The sequence below is a fragment of the Phaseolus vulgaris genome, chromosome 3 (assembly GCF_051622355.1).
Source record: "Phaseolus vulgaris cultivar YP4 chromosome 3, ASM5162235v1, whole genome shotgun sequence".
Lineage (NCBI taxonomy): Eukaryota > Viridiplantae > Streptophyta > Magnoliopsida > Fabales > Fabaceae > Phaseolus > Phaseolus vulgaris.
The window spans coordinates 17128222-17151201 of NC_143500.1; the positions used below are offsets into that span (position 1 = coordinate 17128222).

The following is a 22980-nucleotide window of genomic DNA, read 5'->3' on the forward strand; positions in this document are numbered from 1 at the left end:
CTTTTCAAATTCAAACCACAATTTCATTAATCGCAATCCTTGAAGTTTAAATGTTTGCCCTTTTTACAGTTTCGATTTTTTATAGGCTTAATCTCTTCTGTATGAAACCTGACATGCTTAACTTTCTTTTTGTCATTCATTGAAATTGTAAATTTGTTTTTTTGATATTTTTGAAAATAATTCCTTACCACCTCCTCAGTATATATATGGGTATGTTTTGTGTTTCACATTGACCATTGCATACTACATTTTCCTTTTACTCAAAGGTCACCCTTACAATGTCTGTGTCAAGACAAAATACAAATTGTGTGAAAGATGTTAATCCACAAAGTGAAAATTGGATCCTGATAGCAAGGGTTATACGTTTGTGGTTTGTTTCTGATTTCAAGAAAACAAAGTTTCCATTCTCCATGGAAATGGTCATACAAGACAAAGATGTAAAATACTTTATCATTTTCTTCCATATTTTTTTTATTACAGTTTAATGTCATTTTTATTAATCATGCTTAATGTTTGTTGCTATCTTTCAGGGTGATAGAATTCATGTTTCCGTTAGAAGAACTCTAATTTATAAATTTCAAAATGATATTTTTGAGGATAAAGTTTATTCCTTCAATTTCTTTAGTGTGTCTACTAATTCAGGATCTTATCGCACTACCTGTCACCAATACAAAATCAATTTTCAGTTTGGAACCAAAGTAAGCTCTATTGGTAATGATCTGGTCTCATGTCCAAAACCTCATTACACACCAATTTCTGTGTTAAAGGCGCCTGGATTTGATACGGACTACTTAGTCGGTTAGTAATATTCTTTTACTTCAACAGATTTGTTTGAACATGTTTTTAAATGAATATGTTTTTACAGATGTTATTGGAATATTAACTGGTGTGGGAACTGAAAGAGAGCTGAATAGATCAGGGTCAACAACTAAGTTAAATGCAATTTCTATTGAAGCTGATGGGTAAGCTAATATTTTGTACCATAACTAATCCAAAATATTTGTTCTTACAATTGTAATTTTAATTTACAACAGCTACCGCATTGAGTGTACTTTATTTGGTAACTATGTTGATGAGCTCAATGCATTTCTGTCATCTGGAGAGCTGGAAAATATTGTTATCAGTGTGCATTTTGCTAAAGTCAAAATTTTCCAGGGTATGTCAAGTGTTGAATTTCTAATTTATTTATATTTTTTATTTTTTTATTTTATTTACATTATATTTTAATTTTAATGTAGACAAGGTTTTTATACAAAATTGCTTGGAATGTACGAAAATAATATATAATGATAAGTCCAAAGATGCAACCGAACTCAAGAAAAGGTTAGTTTAATATATTATTTTTCGATAATTAAAATGTATGAACCTTTCTAACTACAACTTTTACATCTGTAGGATGATTGAAAGTACGGATTCTCCTACACAGGGACTCAGTCAATTGTGTGACTCTGGAAAACAGAATGTTGAGGATGAATTCATCACCTTCATTCATAGAAATACTATTCAAGGCCTGAAAGATTGCAAAGAGGTATTACTAATGTTTTTTAACAGTGTATTGAAATCGATTATTAATATTTGAAGATCATTTTTTTTTCTTTTTACAGGAAAGCACTTTTGTTATCTTAGCTACAATAAAACATATTGTGTCTGATGACGATTGGTGGTACACAGCTTGCTTATGTGGTAAAGTTGTTTACCCTGATTCCAAAATGTTTTTTTGTGAGAAATGTAACAAACATGTTATCAAAGTCCAACAGAGGTAGTGTTTGTACTTGCATGAATTTATTTTTAATTACATATTACATATTTCTTAATACTTATTACTTATTATATTATTATATTAATTATTTTTACTTATTTTAATTAATAATTTGTTAATAATTAACTATTAATTATTTTCGTTAAATTATAGATATTATAGATATAATTTGTAAACCTTTCTATATTTTATATTTCAGGTATAAGCTGAAGCTGCGAGTGATTGATGAAACGGATTCTACGACTTTCGTTCTATTTGACAGGGATGCCACTACACTGATCAATAAATCTTGCGCCAAATTATTTGAAAGTCATGATAAGGTAAATTATCGAACCATGCATTTGTTTATTTATGCATTTAAGAAAAGGTTATTATATTAATCGATATTTTTTTTTAATATTTAGAACGGTGATTCTGGTGTACTACCAAAAGACTTTGATCTTTTGATTGACAAAGCTGTGTTGTTTAAAGTTGGTTGTGTTAAAGATCAATCTCTTAGGTTTGATCAATCATTTCGTGTCAAAAAAGTTTGTATTGATGATAGTACTATACAAAGGTTTTGTGAAGGTCGTGTTGAAAATGTGGTATGTTTCCTAATTTGAGTGTATTCTTACTTACATTTTACCCTTAAATTCGTTATTTATACTGTTTTTGCTTAATTTAATTTACTTATCATTTTTTGAAGGAACTTCATTCTCAGAAGAAACGACTGTGTACTATTAAAGATGTCCAACAGGATGAGTCTTCTGTACCACTTTCTCAGGTAATTATCATTTAAAGTATTAAGTTAAAAAAGTGAATAATTTACTCTTACTAATATGTTTTGCTATCATCGCAGGATTTATTTAATAAATTCTCCACTGAAGCTGCTGAATTGCAATCTAAAACTATTGATTTAGGCAGTGATAGTGTGTTAGGTACTGTTACTGAATTTGTTGCTCCACGGGTTACAAGAGATTTTGCTTCACCTGCTCACACACCTGATGATGATATCCCGCTTAGGGTATTAAGGAAAAATATCAAGATCGAAAAGGGAGTACTATAATTTCATACTATTTCTCTAACGTTTTGTAACTTGAATGATCTATTTTCATGTATTGTGGGCTTTCTTTAATTTCTATGTAGAACATGTTATGATGTATCAGTACAATTCTATTTTTAAAATTGTTTATGTAATATTGTTAGTTTCATATGTTGACATTATCTTTGAGGTACGTACTGATTTTATAGTTCATTTTGAAGTTGTTATATTTTTGTTTTTTTTTCAATTTTATGTCTACATTTTAATTTATTTAATGAGTTTGTTTTTGTGTAATTCATATTATTTTGCATACTTTTTGTAACTCTATTTTGTAACAATGGTTCTTTCATTAAATATCAGAATCGTAATGGTAAGTGCCTCAACTTTTACTTTTTCTTTAATTCATAAATTTATATAGAATTATATAATATTTTAATAATTATAATTTGTGTTTTTTTTGTGAAGGTTATTGAAATATTCTTTTCCTTTCCCAGGGAATTTTTTCCTTTATTACAGGTATTGTTTTCCTTTATTAGATTCTTTTTTTCGTCAATTCATTTTTTATACATAATATCTTAGTATGTGATAAAAAAATAAATCTTTGTGTAATGATATGTTTGTCCTTACGAGAAAGAATTTTTTTTAAAAAAAATTCACCTTACACTCAACCTCTAAGAATTCAAACGGATATAGAGGATAGCATTAACTACGTGTCAGAGCAATTAATGCATCACTTCATTTTTTATTTTTTATTTTTGCATAAACTGTCTCTTCTATATCTTTTACACTTTTTTCAAAGTATTCATTTCATCTTCCAAGACTAATTTATTAAAAATTATGGATAGAAGTAATAATTACAGAAGTTAAAAATATTATATTTTAAATTCAATATGAAATTATATTTTAAATTTTAAATTTTAAACATGTATGTTATTTAATGTTAGACGTTAGGGTTTAAGTATTTAATTTAATTATATGTATATATATAATATGATATATTAATAATATTTAATATGTTTAATATATTTTATATTATATTTATTTTATACTTATGTATATATTTATTTATGTATATATTTATTTATTTATTTATATATAATACAGTTTTATGTTAACTATTTTAATTTATTATTATATAATGCTAATTAATTATTAATGATACGTGTCATTAATATTCATTTTATTTATCCATTGAAATAGTTGTATTTTTATTAATTTTTTATTTTGTTAATAACTTATTTAAACTGAAAAAACACTGTTGTATAAGGCAATGTAAAATGGAAACGTCAAAGAATAATTACACCTAACACCTAACCTACTATGCTTTTTAAAGTTTTGTCTTTTCATATTCATTTTTTTTTACTTTAATATTATTTCATTATTAATTATGAATATTTTTTCTTAATTTATTTTACTATCATTATTTGATTTTAATTGTTTTTTAATTATTTAATTTAGTAACTGAAAAGACATGTTGCTTCAGAGGAAATTTAGCGTAGATTTGGGACTGAAAAGGTATGATTGCTATATATAAGTAACGTAGGGCTTTCTATTACTCAGAAACGTATTGCTATTAGTCTTTTATACTTCTTCCCTACTTCCATTATCTTGATCTTTCTTTTTCTCATTGTCATGGCTGTCATTCCTGAAGAGATCGTAAAACTTTGTGGGAAAGGTTTATTTACAACAGTTAACATTCGTGGGGAGGTATGTTTTTGGTTCTTAAATTCCTTACTTTTCATAGTTTTTTCAGTTCTTTAAGTATTTTTATGGTTTTAAAATGGATAGAATGGACACGTGGATCGTGCATTCGCCATCGAGTTTGAAAATGAACTGGAGGAGGAATGGACCCTCAGCGACAGTCAAGGCAATATTCATATAGTATACTATAACAAAGATATACTTTGTCCCCAAATTGTGTATGGATGGTCCCGTCTGAGTGATTTTTATGGGTTTAAAGGTGACCACAATATATTGTTCCGTTACGTGGGTAATAACTCCTTCCATATAACTGTTTTTATGGGGGAGTTATGTGAAATGATTTTGACAAAATTTCTGAAGGAAGTTGAAGGGAGGTTGCCGCTCAACAGTGGCCCCTTTATACATTTTGGCTTAAAGTTGAGTTCAAAACAGGTCTTTGGAGGATATGTGGTAAGTTTACCATCCTTTCTTTTTAAATGGATATTAATATATTCTATTTCTTTTATTAACTAATTATTAACTAATATTTTCGTTATTGTTTAAGGATCTGCCTTCTCCTTTTTCTGAATATATTCGTAGAGGGAAGTTCAAGAAGGTTAATCTACATGGATGGCTAGAAGCTGTTGAATGCACCATTTTCAAGTCCAGGTTTCCTTCCAGAAGCGTTACACTCTGTAACGGGTGGAAACAATTTTGTCGTCTTCATTCTATTCGTGAAGATGACAAAATTATATTTGAATGTAACAAGAAGCCCTCTTCTGATATCAGGGTTCTACTACTGAAGACGTGTCACTACAAAAGACTTAGTGCTTAGGATAATCAGTTATTGTTTTGAACTATATTAGTTTGTTTAAGTTAATTTATTTTTGCAAGTATTGCTTCTTTTTGTTGGGAAGTATCCAGTTTCCACTTTGAGGAAACAAGAACAGTTTATTTTGTTTACTCTTTATTTTTATTTCATTGTGGTTCTGTTTAATTAGCTCATCTTATTTATTTGTATTTATTGTTTAGTGTTTCTTTCGTTTCAATATGTATATATATATATATATGCTTTTAATTTTTCATTTCTTATCTGGCATATTAATAATGCGTTGGCATTTCTAAATATGCTCAATGCTATAAGAATTGCCAGTATATTAAAAAAATCATAAGCCTGTTTTATATTCTTGAATGCATGCATATTAATTGGATTTTCTATACAATGTTTATGTTTATATTTTTTATTATTAATTATTAATTATTATGTTATTAGTTATTGCTGTATTAACTATTTTTTTTATCTCGAAACCTTTTGATGTACATTTGTTTGTTTTTCGGTATTATTTTTCTAATTTTTTAAAATTTTTATGAATACTATTTCATTTTCAAAATATTTCTTATTTATTTCTGGAGGTGACTTCATAGTTCAATATGAATTTGCCTACAATTTGTTTCTATTGGAAGAAACACACATTTTTTTATTTACAAGGACTTGATTTGATATAATGTAATGAATTATACTTTTACTTGCAATAATTATTTTGCAGTATTTTTTTTGCAGGTTCAACTTAAGGAAGGAAGTTGGTCTTTAATACTTTATTTTTTATGTATATATATCTTATGGGAACATAGTATAAGAAATCGTTTTATTTAATTTAAATTAGTTTAAATTGTAATGTATTGTAATTTACAAGTCATTGTAAAATTATGTAATTTTAATGTTAATTTTTTTGTGTATTATATTTAATTTAATTAAATTAAATTTAAACTTCTGAATTTCACTATTTCTATATTTCTATATTTATATATTTCTCACTTTCAGAATTTTTATATTTAACCAGACTTATTATAATGTTAAAGTTCAATAAAAAAAACAGTTAAAATGTTAAATAGCATAAAAATATTATTAAAAAAATTAAAAAATCCGAAGAAAGGAAATATATCTTATTTTAAAATGATAAAAAGTTATATAAAGTATTATTTAAGAATTCCAGAACTTTCAAGTAATCATTAGTTCCACTGACTACAAATTTCGAAGTTAAATTAAAAAAAAAACAAATTAAAATAAATATAATATTAGTGCAGATTCAAAATAACTTAAGAATAGAATTTTCAGTGTAAATCATTAACAAAATGAATGAAGAAGTTTCTGGGAAATCACATAAAGTTGGTTCTATTAGTTCAAACTCATTTGTCCCTTATCATCTTCATCTTCTTCGACATTCATAAGCCAACTGATATCTATTTTTTACATTTTAGAAACAATCTTTGTCTCAACATCTTCTTTTTGTTCATTATATTAGATATCAGATACCAGATCTGCTCTGCATGGTGTACTATGTTTCTGCTTGGTTCTGGGAGGTACAACTCAAACGCTTTAGAACGGAAAAGGTAATTAAAGCTTTGATTTTTTTCATTCCGACCATAAATATTAATTAAAGGTGCATGCATTTAAGACATAAAAACTCTTTCTCTTCTTCTTTGATTTCCCAGTATAGAACTTGGTAAAAATAGGCACTGTAGAGGTATCCATGGAATGGAAAAGGTAATTAAAGTTTGGATCTTTTTTCATCCTAACCCTAAATATTGATTAAAGTTTCCATTTTTAAATGTTTTAAGTTCACAGATTTAAGGTATAATAATTATTTTAAGCTCTGTTTTACTGAAATTAGTAAATACAAAATGAGAATATCTGTTTTAGTCACTTTTTTTTGGCGGTATACATATACTACATGTTTTTGCATGTTGTGTATTATTTCAGATATATCCAATGGAAGAATTCCTTTTTTTTGTTAAACAGAAAAGCTGTTCTAGAATGGTGCAAAAGAAAGTTAGCCAAAGTTCCTTTTTTTTGCTTAATAGGGTTGTCGGATCAGGGTATATTGATGTACTTTATGTTTCTGTTTTTGGAGGTTGCTTCGTTCATCTGTGTTTTAAGAGATGATTGTTCCTAGATAAATGTTCGTCCAGATATATTACTATATTTATTATTTACTATATATATTATTATATATACAATCTGATAAATTTATTCCCTGCAGGTTTCCTCTTTCAAAAGTCAACCAACAATTCATTAATGAGAATGCTTAAAGTAGAACGTTGTTCTTTTGCACTGGAATAGGAATTTGTTTTCATATCTTAAAAGTTAAGTTCCCCTTTTTCACAACAACTTCTACACATGCATTTCTTCATCGAACATTGATACTACCTAAATTTTTAAATTTTTTATTCTTCTTACATTTCGAAGTTTGATTGTTTATTATGCAAAATATAGAAAAATTGTGCAAGTGTTATCCCTTTTGGGAGGTAAATTTTTGGTTTAACATTTTTAAGTATTAAATATAATTATTATATAATTATATAAATAGATATGATTATTATATAAAAATATTACACATTTTTTTTCAATATTTTAATAGTTAATTAATAAATTTATTATGTCAAAGTAATAACATAAAAGGGAGTCTCGTGCGTGACCATATACCGTCAAAATTGGCGCCAAAACAAACAGCCAAAACAAAGCTACTGTGAACAATATATTTTACATACTTACTGCTGAAAACAGTACATACTTTTATGGTTGAAAATATTTGTTCTTACTACAATACTCCCTGAAGTTCAGTCATTCAACTTTCAATAGTTATGGAGAAACTGAAGGAAAATATTAATAGAAGAAATAGCATTCTTAGCCTTTCTCAAACAAATTCTAATGCATCAGGTATACCAACTACAATGTATATTTATATTTTTAAGTGTCATATATACATACATATAGATATAGATATATATTTCAAAATTATTTTTAGAAAACAATTTCATAGTCTATTATGATCTATATATAATCAACTGTCACGCCAATTTATGGTAAAAATATATAAAAAATAAATGGTATGTTATAGTTCTTAATAAATTTATTGTTTGTTTATGATTTGACCTATTTTTTTAAATGATTTTTATTTTCCAGAGAATCAAAATCCAAACACAACATGCATATCTGAATCCCGCAATGGTAAGCATAAGTTTAAGCATATCTGAATCCCGCATTTTTATTTATCATTTTCACTGTAATTTTTTTTTTTAGTGCTAGCAGCTGATAATGGAAAAGATGCCAAAAGAAAAAGAAAAAATATATTGTATGAATTGCGAAGAGAGAATGTCAAAACAACAGGTAGTCAACATAATTACCTTTTTTTTATCATTAATAATACTAAATGTCAAAATTTATCCATGTATTTTTATTTTTAAACAAGTTAATCCAAATGCAATACACTTAACTCATAATTCTATGAACTTAACTTTACTGTTATCTAATTTTTTTATTATATATATTTAAAAATTAGGTTCATAAAAGAAGTTAATAATCACTTATGATGTAAGAGTGAATCAACTCTCAACACAATTTATGGTAAAAATATATAAAAAATAGATTGCATGTTATAGTTTTTAACAGCTTATTATTTTACATGGGTTTTATTCTCCAGAGAATCAAAATCCAAACACAACATGCATATCTGATTCGAACAATGGTAAGTATAACTTTAAGAATATTCTTTACTTTCAAAGTACTTTATCCTATTTATATATGATTTTCGTTGTAATTTTTTTTTATTTTAGTTCTCGATGCTGATAATGGAAAATATAACAGAAGAAAAAGAAGAAATATATTATATGAACTGCGCAGCAAAAAAGTTAAAACAACAGGTAGTGAAACCTAAATACCTTATTTTTATATATATTTAGATTTAAATTTAGATTTAAAATATAATTAGCATTATTTGTCATCCCTTTACCTTATTTATCACCAATTATGACTTATTGTTGTAGGTGGAAGTACTCCTAACTCATGTGAAGATCTTGGTTCTCCAACATCAGGAATTATGATAACAAATATCCCAGTTTATGAGAAGTTTACTCCCAACAATCAATTAATGCATTCAGCCACCAAAGTATTGTCATCAATGAGTACTGTTAGTAATTTAGAATTGCTTCAAGGTTAGTGAAAACGTATTATAAATTTTATTCATAACAATTTAAATTAATACTACATCAATAAACATTTGAATTTTTATATATACTGTTTTTGTGGAATCATTTTTTTTTTTTTATTAATCAGATGTTGCCAAATCTGCAAAGGTAGAAGAGGGAAACTTCATTTATGGTCAGCGAGAAAAGGTTAATCCAACAAGAGGTAATAACAATGACATTTTATTTCATTTAACTCTCGCAATATGTCATTCAATGAAATTTGTAATTATATTACTAAAGTCAAATCTTATGCCTAATTTATTTTTTTGTAGGTCAAACTATTGTGAACTCAAGTAAGAAATTTTTGTGTCAAAGTTCTCAAAATACAAGCATAAATGATTCTATCTGTGCAAAACTGACTCCTGACAATGAATTCAACACCATGCATTCAATTCCAAAAGTATTATCATCAATGAGTACAGTTAGTAATGAAGAATTTGGGCTTACGGTGCAACTTCATGGTTAGTTTTAATGGATAATTCAACTGTTTTCATTACAATTATAGTACTAATTTATATTTTACTATATTTTTTCTAAATCAACTGAAATCATTAAGTAGTAATAATTATCATATATATATGGTTCAAACACACTCAAATGCTAAATTTCTTCAAATCATTTTTCTAAGATTAAGTTTAATGTAAAATAATTTATAAGTTCTTATATACTGATGTTAATTGATTTATCTTATTCGATCACTCATTGAAAGTTTTTGCTTTAGGTCAAAGTACTCTTAAATCAAGTCAGGATTTTGATTCTCAGACATCTGGAATTACAGGCTCAAATTTCCTTTCTTCTCATCAGCTTACTCCTAAAAATCACTTAAACATGATGAATTCTACTACCAAAGCAATGTCATCAATGCAAACAATTACTCATGGAGACATTACTCTCACTCAACTTCCTCATGGTTAGTTTACGATCAATGATTCGTTATATTTGATTAAAATATCTAGCAATGGCACATTATAATTTTATTTCTTTATTTTTTGAAAAAAAAAATCTTTGATTTTGTGCACATTTGGGTAAAGCTGCAAAAGGGTGATCAAGCTAGAGGTAGTAGAAATATAGAATGAATGAAAATTCATTTAATGAAAAACACTTTTTTAACAAAAATCATTGTGTTTTGCAATTAGTGACCCCTAAGAGTCATGTGAACGTGATGGATGCAACTTCTCAATCATTGTCATGTTTACAAACAATTTGTACTACCCCTAAATTTCAAGGTTAGTTCAGGAAACTAATGTAAATGATTTTTCGTTTATCTTTTTTGTCAATTAAATTTCAAAATCATACTCATGTTTTAGTACTAATTATTTGTTGCTTTGGAACATATTTTCTCCAGGTAATTCAGTTGCAGGGAGTTTAGGGTATGTATTTAGTAACACACTAAACTTACATAACAAGTCCGGTACACACAGTGTTGAAATCATTGAATCAGTGACTCAGAGATTGAATTTTGACGAAGATATCCAAAATGAAGAAAATAATGGTACTAAAAATTGTTAATTTATAATTCTTTTTTTTTTAAATTTTGTAACAACCACTTTCTTTTATTATTTTTTGTTTCAGATGACACCAGACAAGTTTTTAGTTCTGAATTATATTCAAAAGCTGAAAATGAAGGTGCATATCTTTAACTATAACTTCTTCACTTCTTCATCAAACTAAATCAATTTATATCAGAAAAGTAATAGATCACCTTTCTTAATTTTCTGAAAATAGCTACTGTTGAATTTGGACAACCTACTATTCAATGTGAATACTGCTTGGGCGAGGTTTGGTATGAAGAAAGATCTCAGAAATCTAAGATTTATGTTAAGGTTGATTTTTCTATTTGTTGTCAAAAGGGAAAAGTACAACTCCCTTTCTTACAAAAACCTCCTAAATTGCTGTTAGATTTATTAAATGGGAAAGATAGTCGAAGTCAACACTATCTACAAAATATTAGAAGTTACAATAGTATGTTTTCATTTACTTCAATTGGAGGGAATATTCACTCTTCGATAAATGATGGATCTGGCCCTCCTCAATTTATTCTGCATGGACAAAACTATCATAGGATTGGAAGCTTGCTCCCCAATAGTGGATCATCTCCTAAGTTTGCACAACTTTACATATATGACACTCAAAATGAAGTGTCAAATAGATTATCTCACTTTGGGTATGTGTTATTTTTAGTTACTTTAATGACTTACTTTCTATTTACTGGATTAATTCAAAGATTATTTTTAATGATATATTTTTAAAAATTGCATGTAGGTCAAAAGTGAAAAATGTGACGTTTGACAAATCCTTGATTGAAGATCTTACCAAGATGATTGATGACAACAATGTTTTGGCCAAAACTTTTAGAAGAGTAAGAGAATTTCTACATGATGATGTAAATTCAGATTTTGCATTGAGGTTATTTAGACACCGATGCAAAGATCCAAGAGTGTACAATACCCCTACAACAGATGAGATAGTTGCATTAATTGTGGGTGATATGAGCAACATGGAAGTAGGGCGAGATATCATAGTGAAAAAATATTCAGGACAAATGTATAGACTCCATGAAACACATACAGCCTTTATTCCATTACAATATCCATTAATATTCCCCTTTGGAGAGGATGGGTATCAAGAACAGATTCCAATACGGAATTCTGGAAGTAACAGCAGAGAACGTAAGAGAAGTCGTATTTCATTAAGGGAATTTATTGCATTTAGAATTCAAGAAAGAAATGTGGAGTTTGGGAATATAGTCCATTCACGTCGATTGTTTCAACAATTTTTGGTTGATGCATATACAATGGTTGAAGCTCAAAGATTGTCTTTTATAAGGCTAAACCAAAAAACAATCCGTTGTGATATTTTGCAAGGCGTACAAGAAGCAATGAATCAAGGAGAAACAAATTCTTCTGCAATTGGAAAGCGGATAGTTTTACCTTCATCTTTTACAGGAGGAATGAGATATATGTTCAACAATTGCCAAGATGCTATGGCCATTTGCAAAACATTTGGATATCCAGATTTATTTATCACTATTACCTGCAACGTAAATTGGTCAGAAATACGTGACTTTGTTACCTCAAAAGGATTAACTGCTGCTGATAGGCCAGACATTGTTTGTAGAGTTTTCAAGATGAAATTAGATCAAATGATGATTGACTTCAAAAAAAATGACTATTTTGGCAAAGTTAATGCAGGTAATCCACATTAACCCATATTTAACAGTTTGTTTGATTTATTATTATGTATTACATTTTGAAGAATTTTTTTCATATTCTTTCAGGTATGTACACTGTGGAATTTCAAAAAAGGGGTTTACCTCATGCCCACATACTACTGTGGTTGGATGGAGAGAATAAGTTAAGAAATCCAACAGATATTGATGGATTCATTTATGCAGAATTACCCGATGCATTTTTATATCCTAAATTGTCAAAGGCAGTGACAACCTACATGATACATGGCCCTTGCGGGGTAAGTCGAATAAGTTCACCTTGCATGATTAATGGTAGATGTTCAAAATTTTACCCAAAGAAATTTAAACTGTTGACTACTATTGATGAGGATGGATATGCATGTTATAAACGTCAAGATAATGGAACATTAATTCTTAAAAATGGAATTAAGTTGGACAATAGAAATGTTGTGCCATATAGCCCTTTGCTACTACTGAGGTATCAAGCCCATGTTAACACAGAATATTGCAACAAATCAAATTCAATCAAGTATTTGTTTAAATATGTGAACAAGGGTCCAGATAGAGCCAATTTGAAAATTACTACTGCTGATAAAGACTCTACAGAGACCCCAGTTATTGATGAAATTAAACAGTATTATGATTGTAGATACATATCTCCATGTGAAGCTGTGTGGAGAATATTTGCCTTTGATATCCATCATAGATGGCCTCCAGTTCAACGATTAACTTTTCATCTATTGTATGAGCAACCAATTGTTTTTAAAGACAATGAAGACATTGATGAAATATTGAACTTCAATCAACATAAAACAACAATGTTTTTAGCTTGGTTTGAAGCTAATAAAATTTATCCACTGGGAAAAAATTTGACTTACTGTGAATACCCTAGATTTTTTGTTTGGATGGCAGACAGAAGAGAGTGGAAGCCAAGAAAAAATGGTCTTAGTATTGGAAGGTTAACATATATTCCTACAGGGTCAGGGGAATTATATTATCTGAGGTTATTGTTGAATTATCAAAAGGGTTGCTGTAGCTATGATAATATCAAAACTGTTAATGGTTTCATTCACAAAACATATAAAGAGGCATGCTATGCAATGGGGCTATTGGCAGATGATAAAGAGTTTATTGATGCAATTATAGAGTGCAGTGTCCTTGCTTCAGGAAATCAGTTGAGAAGACTCTTTGTTACCCTTTTAATGATGAATACTATGTGTAGACCAGATGAAGTGTGGAACAAAACATGGAAGTTGTTATCAGATGATATTTTATACCAAAAAAGAAAGGAGTTTGTCCTACCAGGTATAATTTTATTATTTTATTTGAAATTTATAATTTATAATTTTATAATTGCTATATGACATATAATTTCTTTCTTAGGTCTTAGAATTGAAGATGCTCAAATTCAAAACCTTTGTCTTCTACAAGTAGAAGAGTTATTAATTTCAAATGGTAAGTGTTTGAAAGATTTTCCAAGTCTGCCAGAACCTATTCATTCTGATTCCTTTATTTATCAAAATAGATTCATTATTGATGAATTGAATTATGACAAAATACAAATGTCTGAAATGCATTGTTCTCTTTTTCAAACTCTTACTCCTGAGCAAGTGGAAGTTTATGAGAATATAATGACAGCAGTCCTGTTAGACCTTGGTGGATTTTTTTTCTTATATGGTTATGGGGGAACTGGAAAAACTTTCATGTGGAAAACTTTGTCCACTGGTCTTAGATCAAAAGGGTTTATTGTTTTAAATGTAGCTTCTAGCGGTATAGCTTCTTTGTTACTTTCAGGGGGAAAAACAGCTCATTCTACCTTTTGCATTCCTTTTGTAATAAATGAAGAGTCAACATGCAATATTCCTCAAGGAAGTCTTAGGGCCAAATTGTTGATCAAAACGAAATTAATTATATGGGATGAAGCCCCAATGATTAATAGGTTATGTTTTGAAGCCCTAGATAGAACTTTAAGGGATGTCATGAGAGCTGTAAGTGAAGAAAATGCTCTTAAACCTTTTGGTGGTAAAGTAATTGTATTGGGAGGAGACTTTCGTCAGATATTACCTGTTGTCAAAAATGGATCAAAGTATGACATTGTGAAGGCAACAGTAAATTACTCTGACTTATGGAAACATTGCAAAATCTTAAAACTTACAGAGAATATGAGATTAAAGAGTGATACATCAATTCAAAGTAAAACAGAAATAAAAGAGTTTGCTGATTGGATGCTTCACATTGGAGATGGAGATATGGAGCTAAATGAGTTGGGACAAGGAATGATTGAAATACCGGAAGAGAATTTAATTTTAGATGTTGAACAACCTTTACTGCAGTTGGTTGAGTTTGTTTATCCCTCCTACATAAACAATGTGACATCTGATGATTCTTTTGATGATGGTGCAATATTATGTCCAACAAAAGAATGTGTGGATCAAGTGAATGAATTCATTTTATCATTAATACCAGGATCTGAAGTTACTTATTTAAGTTCAGACAGTCCTTGCGAATGTGAAGAACAAGAAAATGCTCAAGCTGAGTGGTTTACAACTGAATTTTTAAATGAGATCAAATGCTCTGGAATTCCCAATCACTGTGTTAAATTAAAAGTCGGAGTTCCAATAATGCTTCTAAGAAATATTGATCAAGCCAATGGACTTTGCAATGGAACAAGATTACATGTAACTCACTTGGGGAAAAATGTTATTGGTGCCAAAGTTATTACTGGGAAAAATATAGGTGATCAAATATTTATTCCCAGAATGAACTTGACTCCTTCGGAAACAGGTTTGCCATTTATGTTTCAAAGAAGGCAATTTCCAATATCTTTGTGTTTTGCCATGACAATAAATAAAAGTCAAGGTCAAACTCTGAATAAAGTTGGTCTATATCTATCCCGTCCAGTCTTTACACACGGACAATTATATGTTGCTCTTTCAAGAGTAAAATCTAAGAAAGGGTTGAAGATATTGATTTTGGATGATAATGGTATTCCCACAAATTTCACTACTAACGTGGTTTACAAAGAAATATTCGAAAATGTTTGAAGTATTAACTTACAGCGTTACATATGAGGTATGAAATTTCTTTATTTATTTGAAATATATTTTTATTTATCATATTTTTTTGTAATATATGAACAACAATTTAAGAACTGATATACACTATCTCTTATAGGTTTTGATCAATGCTTTTGTTTGACACAATTATTCATGGTCATCTTGAAAGTATGGTACGTATCTTTTATTTTGACATATCTTTGTCAAGGTTGCTTAATTTAATTAATGTTTTACAGGAATTACTTATAAGAAGTAACAATTTTGTAAAATTAAAGTTCAGAAATGATGAATCTGTAAAGCACTTGATGACGTATGTTTACTTAAATTATTAATTACATAATTTATTATTACTATTACAAATTTCGTGTACCTATTTGTGTACTTAATCTTTTATTCAGGCTCTTGAAAGGCAATGTGAAATTCTTGATTTATGGAGTCAAATTCTATTGAGGGTTGCGTACTGGATGATAATATCTCATTCAAGATATTAAGGACAAATATCAACATTGATTCAAAAGGAAGTAATTTTAATGAAGAAATTTGATGTAGTATTAGCACTGCTTGGACAGTTTTGCAGTATATTCGTTACTCTCTGCATATTATTTAATTTATATTCACACTATATTTTGATGATTTGTAGAATTACTATTGCACATTTCTTTGTATAATGTTTTGGTCTCACCACAGGACACAATGTTTCAGGTACTGTTAATATTAGAGTTAAAACAATTTCTTAAATTTCAATACGTTTATATATTATATATATAAATTTTTATTATTATCTTATTTTAATCAGTATTTTTTTTTATAACTGATATAAATTTTTTTTATCTAGAATATTTCAGGTGAGTTATTTGTTTCAAGAACCTTTACAGGTATTGTCATCATTTTTGTGTACATTTTAATAGTTTGTTTTATTAGTAATAACTATGTGTTTTATTAATTTTTAGCGTTTTTACTATTTGGACACTTTTAATTTCTTTGTGTAATGTGTTACTGTGCTCAAATTATATCTTAAATCATAACTTATACCTTAAATGATTATATAAGTTATTGTGCTCATATTATATCAACATTATGGTCAACAAGATAAAAGGTAGATCATTTCTTATTTTCAAGCTTTTTGTTTATTGATAAATGGTTGCATTAAATAGGTATCAGACTAATTAAGTCAATAATTTATTTTATTCTTTTTGAGATAGAGTGTGCCCTTTTTATTTTCCTGATACACTTTTTTCGAAATTTATTTGCTTTTTCCTATGCAGAACTTTTTTCGAAATTTAATTGCTTTTTCCTATGCAGAACTTTTTTCGAAATTTAATTGCTTTTTCCTATGCAGAGTTCGTGAAGCAGGTAATCATTTCATCCCAATTTCCAAATTTAAGGATTTCAAAATTTATTTTTTTAAACAATCATTTATTTTATAAATTATTTAAATTTTAACCGTTGGATTTACATGCTTATTATTATTATTATTATTATTATTTATGTCAAATCATTATATGTTGTGAGAATTGATTTTTTTTCTGGGACGAATTCTTTTTATGTTATATTTCTCATCATCAAACTTCTTAAAAATGAACAAATTCATTATTCAAAAATATTTATTAAATAAAACAATTTTTTTAAATCAAAAAAAATATTTAAAGGCTTTATTTATTGATACATGCGTGCTTTACATGTATCTGATAGCAATCAACTCACAATTTTTCAGATTGTACTTTTTTTAATTTAGTCTGACTTGCTTGATTTTGTATTTTTACAGATACACGTGGCTAATGTAATCTCTCTTACACATTTCTCAAAATATTGATTCCTCTTCCCTATCAGATTTGGTAGATATAGATAATCATTTCAACATTAAACATTAAATATTTCGCTTCCCAACAACGTACTCATTTCTACCAAATCTTCTATAAAATATCCTTAACCCTACTTTTTTTCTGGTGCTCTACTACTTTGTTTCTGGTGGTTTCTCTATTATTCTTTTTCTCTTCTACTGAGTTCTTGGTGTTTTCTCCACTACTCATTTAATGGCGCCCAGTGCTGAAGAAATCATTAGACTTCAAACAAGAGGAGTCTTTTGGTGCATGAACAGCCGTGGTGACGTATGTATATTTATTTTTTTTTCCAAAATTTCTTCTTTTCAACATTGTCTTCATTTCCTGACCTTTTTTTTTCTTTATTTCATAAAAAATAGCTTGGTTATGTAGATCGGGCTTTCGCCATCGAGTTTCAAAAAGAACTGGGAAAGGAGTGGACACTGGCTGATTCAGAAGGAAACGTCCATATAGTGGAATATAACGAAAATTTATTGTCGCCGGAAATATTGAGTGGATGGTTTAATTTATTTGATTTTTATGGTTTCATAGATGATAACTACATTTTATTCCGTTATGTGGGTCACAACGCCTTCCATATAACTGTTTATATGGATGACGTCCCTCAGAGTGGAGTAGATCGTTATTTGGAAGAAATTGAAGGGAAGGAACCCTTAAGCATTGGTCCCTTTGATCATTTTTCAATAAAGTTGTCTCGATTAAGTATCCAACTCAGTTATCTGGTTAGTATAAAATTGATTTATTTCAAAATGCTCTGTATTTTATTCTACTTCATTTCTATTTTCTTATTATTTCGATATTGTTGTAGGATCTTCCTGCTAAATTTTCACAATATATTCGACAAGGGAGATTCAACAAGGTTACTCTGCATGGTCTACTAATGAATGTGGAATGCAAGATCTTGAAAGGGAAGCCTCCTTTTAGACGGATTAAACTTGGAAAAGGGTGGAAGAATTTCTGTAGTCTTCATTCTTTTCGTGAAGGAGACAAGATTATCTTCGAATGTGATACGAGAAATCCTTCTTCTCATATCAGGGTTTTGTTACTTACTTCTATTCACAGTTTAAGTTATCCTGCATAATTTCGGTTATTATTCTCATAGCATAATAGTTACCAAGGACTAAGAAAGCTCATACATATTTATGTTTATGCTACTTGGACTTTTTTGGAAAACTGAACAGTTAGGTACTCTTTATGTTTATATTATATTCACTATATGTTTCTGTTTAGTATTGTTCATATTCTATTTGTTCATCTGTTTATTTATAAATTTGTTTCATTATCTGGTATATTTATAATAGGTTGGCATTATTACATATGCTTAACACTATAACAATTGCCAGTATATTAAAGTCAAAAAAATCATTTATCATATTTTTTATTATATATATTTTGTGTTAATATTAGAGAATGCTTATATTCGTTTTATTCTTTGTATATTGTCTATTATTAATTAGTCATTCAAGTATTAATTGTTGCTTTTTTTTTTATATAGAAACATGATGATGTATATATGTTTATTATTGTTGTATGGTTTTTAAGATCTTTAGTTATTTATATAATAGTATTTCATTATGTTTTAGTTGTATTATATTACATTACATTTTAATTTAATTTAGATCATAAAAGGTGAATTCATAATTTAATATGATTTTACCTACAATCTGTTTCTTGAAGAAACACACATTTACTGAGAGTTTTTTTGTAATAATTGTACTTGGTATAATCTCCTGAATTCTATTTTTTAATTGTAAACATTTTTTGGAGAGTTTATTCTATTTTTTAATTGCAAAGATTTTTTGGAGAGTTTTTTTGCAGATTAAATTACAGGTTGAAGATAGCATGAGGTTGGTGAAGAGGACTTCAAAATGAGAGGACTTCAAAATGGATACATAGTATTAGATAATTGTTTATATAATAATGTATTTGTTCAAAATATTTTATTGTATTGATATTGTAATGTATTTATTATGGCCAAAATATATTCATAAATTTTTAATTATGTTACATTATATTAAATTCATTAATATACTAAAATTATATAAATTTATACTATTACAATATATTTAATTTCATTTCATCAAATTAATAATTTATATATATCTAAATAAATTTATTATTTTTAATATTAATATTTAAATATAAAAAATTCGAAAAAGTCACACGGGTCAACCTACTAGTCTAAAACAAACATAAAACTACAAAATTAGTAGAAATAGTTTTGGGCTTTGAAATCACACAGAATTTTTTGAGTTTGACATGCTTTGAAATCTGAAAATCTAGATTGACCACCTTTAGCAAAATTATGACAAAGTTTGCTGGCACTGAGTAGTTGTTAATTGGAATATTTTATGGGTTTTGGAAATTTAGGAGGTATAAGCTTATGCTCAAGTGTGAGTTCCAGCAACAAATATGTCCTGCATAATGTTGAATATAGTTTCACACTTTCACATATATTTCAATGTATAACAAGGACACAAAGTTGATATTGATTTATAACATATTATTTGACCCGAATAGAAAACAAAGTACCCACAGTTGTCTCTACAACTTCTATTTAGTTGTAACTTCAATTTTCCCCGTTGAGATCTTTTCTAATACAAAAATAATACTTTTTGACGACTTTATAATTATATACTATTTTTAATGTGATGAATTTAAAAATAAATATATATAATAAAAGATAAATTTAAATTTAAATATAATATAAAATAATAATATTAAGAATTATAATATAATTATATGAAAATTTGTGGGTTGTCAATAATGATACAATTTTCATTGCTTTGGAAAAAAGGTTTCTCGTCACACATATCTTCGCTAGTTTGAATACAAGGCATGCCAAGACACTTCTTTTCAAAGTTCTTCTACAATAAGATCAAATCACTAAAAATAATGTGAAAATGTCTTCTTCTTTTTTGGACATTTTTCCAATAGTTCCATTAGAAAATAACCCCGACATGAAATTGAATTCCACAAACTGACCAAGAAAATGAAAAAAAAAAAAACACGAGGTAGAAAATGAGGAAAATTAAGTGGGTCATGTGGTGATGGCATGATTAAGGGAATAGTCATACAGAGTTGGTATGAGATAAAGGTTGTTTTTTCTTCCCACTGTAGCTCCAAAGGCTTCTGTCATATCCAAGTCCTGTGGTTTCATTCCATTGGGTAGTTTCCAGTCAAAGTGATAGAGCAATGCAGCCAGAGGAAGTTCAACATTAGCTAAGCCAAGTAAAATTCCAGGACAAATTCTCCTCCCTGCCCCAAAAGGAATGTACTCAAAATTATTCCCTTTAAAATCAAAACCAGTGCCATCAAATCTCTCAGGTATAAAACTTCTGAGCATCATACCAATGCTTGGGATCTCTTCCAAGTGCCCATGCATTTATTATCACTTTAGTCTTCCTAGGTATATCATATCCACCTATCTTGCATGAATCCCTGCATTCTCTTGGGAGCAATAGAGGAACAGGTGGATGTAACCTTAAAGTTTCTTTGATCACCAACTTCAAGTAGCTTAGTTCATATACCTCACTCTCACCAATTCTTTTCTTTCCCCTAAAAGCTTCTCTTATTTCAACCTGTGCTTTTTTCATCACTCTTGGGTTTTTCAACAGCTCTGACATACCCCACTCTAGTACTGTTGCCGAAGTATCCGTCCCTGCCCCGAATATGTCCTGCACATATGTTATGATCACTATTAATATATATATTATCAGTTTAAGTAATCACAGAAGTAACATAATATAGCACACCTCATGCCCATGTGGTTATAAAATATCAATTCCATAGCTAGCAATTTTATAATAGATTTATTGATATACTGACCCATATAACGGCTTTGATGTTGTTAATTGTGAGTGGAACCTCCAGGGTGGCACTTTGCTGCACGCGCAAAAGAACATCAACCAGATTTTCTTCTGCATCTCCGTTTCTATGCTTTGATTGATGCTCGCTGATGATACTTTCTAAAATCTTGTCCAGTTCTTTATGCATGTTCTCCAGCTTAGTTTTCATCCTAGTTAAGAAATGAACAGCTTTCAATGAAGGGAACAAATCAGCAAGGTCAAACCCTCCTGCGAGTTCCGCTCCTTTCTTGAGCAAACACAGAAGTTCATTCCCCTTCTCAGATTTTTTACCAAAGGCTGTCCTTGAAACAAGGGTGCTCAGAAAAGAAAAAACATTCTCAGAAACATTAACTTGTGAACCTGCACATGCACACAATTGAATGGATCGTATGAGCTTAGCCACCTCTTCTTCACGAATGAAGGAGAAAGAGTGAACCCTTTTGGCACTAAGAAGCTCTAGTGTACATATTTTCCTCATCTGTCTCCAGTACTCGCCGTATGGAGCAAAGGCAATATCGGTTGATCCATAGGCCAGGATTTTAGGACAAAGTAGTTGTGGCCTCTGCACAAAATTAAGATCATGTGTCTTCATTATCTCCTTTGCCATGTCAGGGGATGACACAATCACAGCAGAAATTTCACCCAGTTGAAGGTGCATCAGAGGTCCGTATTTGTGTGATAGACTTTGAAGGGTATGGTGTGGAAGTGTGTCTGCCCTTGCCAGTTGGTGAAGGTTGCCTATTACAGGCAACTTCCATGGGCCTGGGGGAAGCTTATGAACCACGCTCTTCACTGTGATTTTGTTCTTGTAAATCCTAGTAAACCAGAACAGCAACAAGAGGAATGGGGCAAAAACCAGTAAGGAAGGTTGGAAATCCATGGCATGAATGGAAGACTTGCCTTTGAAACTAATGTCTCCCTTTATATATTCTCAATAAAGAAAAAAAAATTGATAAACTTTGTATAAATTAAGAAAACAAGCTGTCATGCAATCAACTAAATAACTATAGAATAATTTTTTTTTAATGGAGATTCCCTGTGATAACCATTTTTTTTTTATCAGGATTGGACTTTTGTTTTTTTATCAAACTGGGACTTCTTTTAAAAAATTTACATTTGGGGAAATCATGCCAAACTGGAATGATTTATGAAAAGTGGATACGACTTCAGTTAATTTTTTTTATAATAAATATATTATTAATTATTTAATTAAAGTTGAAATAAATTAAAATTAAGTATTAAATTATGTAATATTTGAAATTAATTTATAAAAAAAGTTATAGAGAAATATTTGTTGTTGATTAATTGAATAAAATAAATAAAGACAAAATAATAATGAGAAAGATATATATCTATTTTAAAACAAAAATATTTAAAAAAAAATAGTTGAAATTGTGTAAACTTAACATCATTTCAGATGAAATAAATAAAGTCGTGTCTACTTGATGCAGTAGAATTAACAACTTAGATGACATACATAAAGTTGTGTATACTTGTAGAATTAACACAACTTCTTTCTATGAAGTCTTGTCATGTTAGTACGATTTCTCCAAAATTTAT

General features: G+C 28.7%; 2 protein-coding genes across 2 annotated transcripts; one reads left to right on the forward strand and one right to left on the reverse strand.

Annotated features, from left to right (window-relative positions):
• The first annotated feature begins 278 nt into the window (after nt 1–278).
• LOC137839187 (uncharacterized) lies at nt 279–15719 on the forward strand. Its single transcript, XM_090300078.1, has 29 exons — nt 279–437; nt 531–711; nt 866–962; nt 1035–1156; nt 1239–1323; nt 1396–1528; nt 1605–1759; nt 1959–2079; nt 2164–2343; nt 2445–2522; nt 2598–2762; nt 4341–4487; nt 4569–4931; nt 5026–5129; nt 6764–6851; nt 7222–7372; nt 8425–8469; nt 8542–8628; nt 9285–9452; nt 9574–9648; nt 9758–9946; nt 10207–10395; nt 10622–10711; nt 10831–10977; nt 11058–11111; nt 11211–11649; nt 11748–12676; nt 12763–13980; nt 14059–15719. Exons 1-29 carry the CDS (start codon nt 279–281, stop codon nt 15717–15719), a joined length of 7620 nt encoding a protein of 2539 aa, XP_090156204.1.
• A 4746-nt stretch (nt 15720–20465) lies between these two features.
• Nucleotides 20466–22303, reverse strand: LOC137806806 (cytochrome P450 71D8). The gene is given in 3 exon segments (XM_068607090.2): nt 20466–20900; nt 20902–21249; nt 21401–22303. Coding segments are annotated over 3 exon segments (1536 nt in total). The 5' UTR covers nt 22301–22303; the 3' UTR covers nt 20466–20612.
• Nucleotides 22304–22980: the final 677 nt, after the last annotated feature.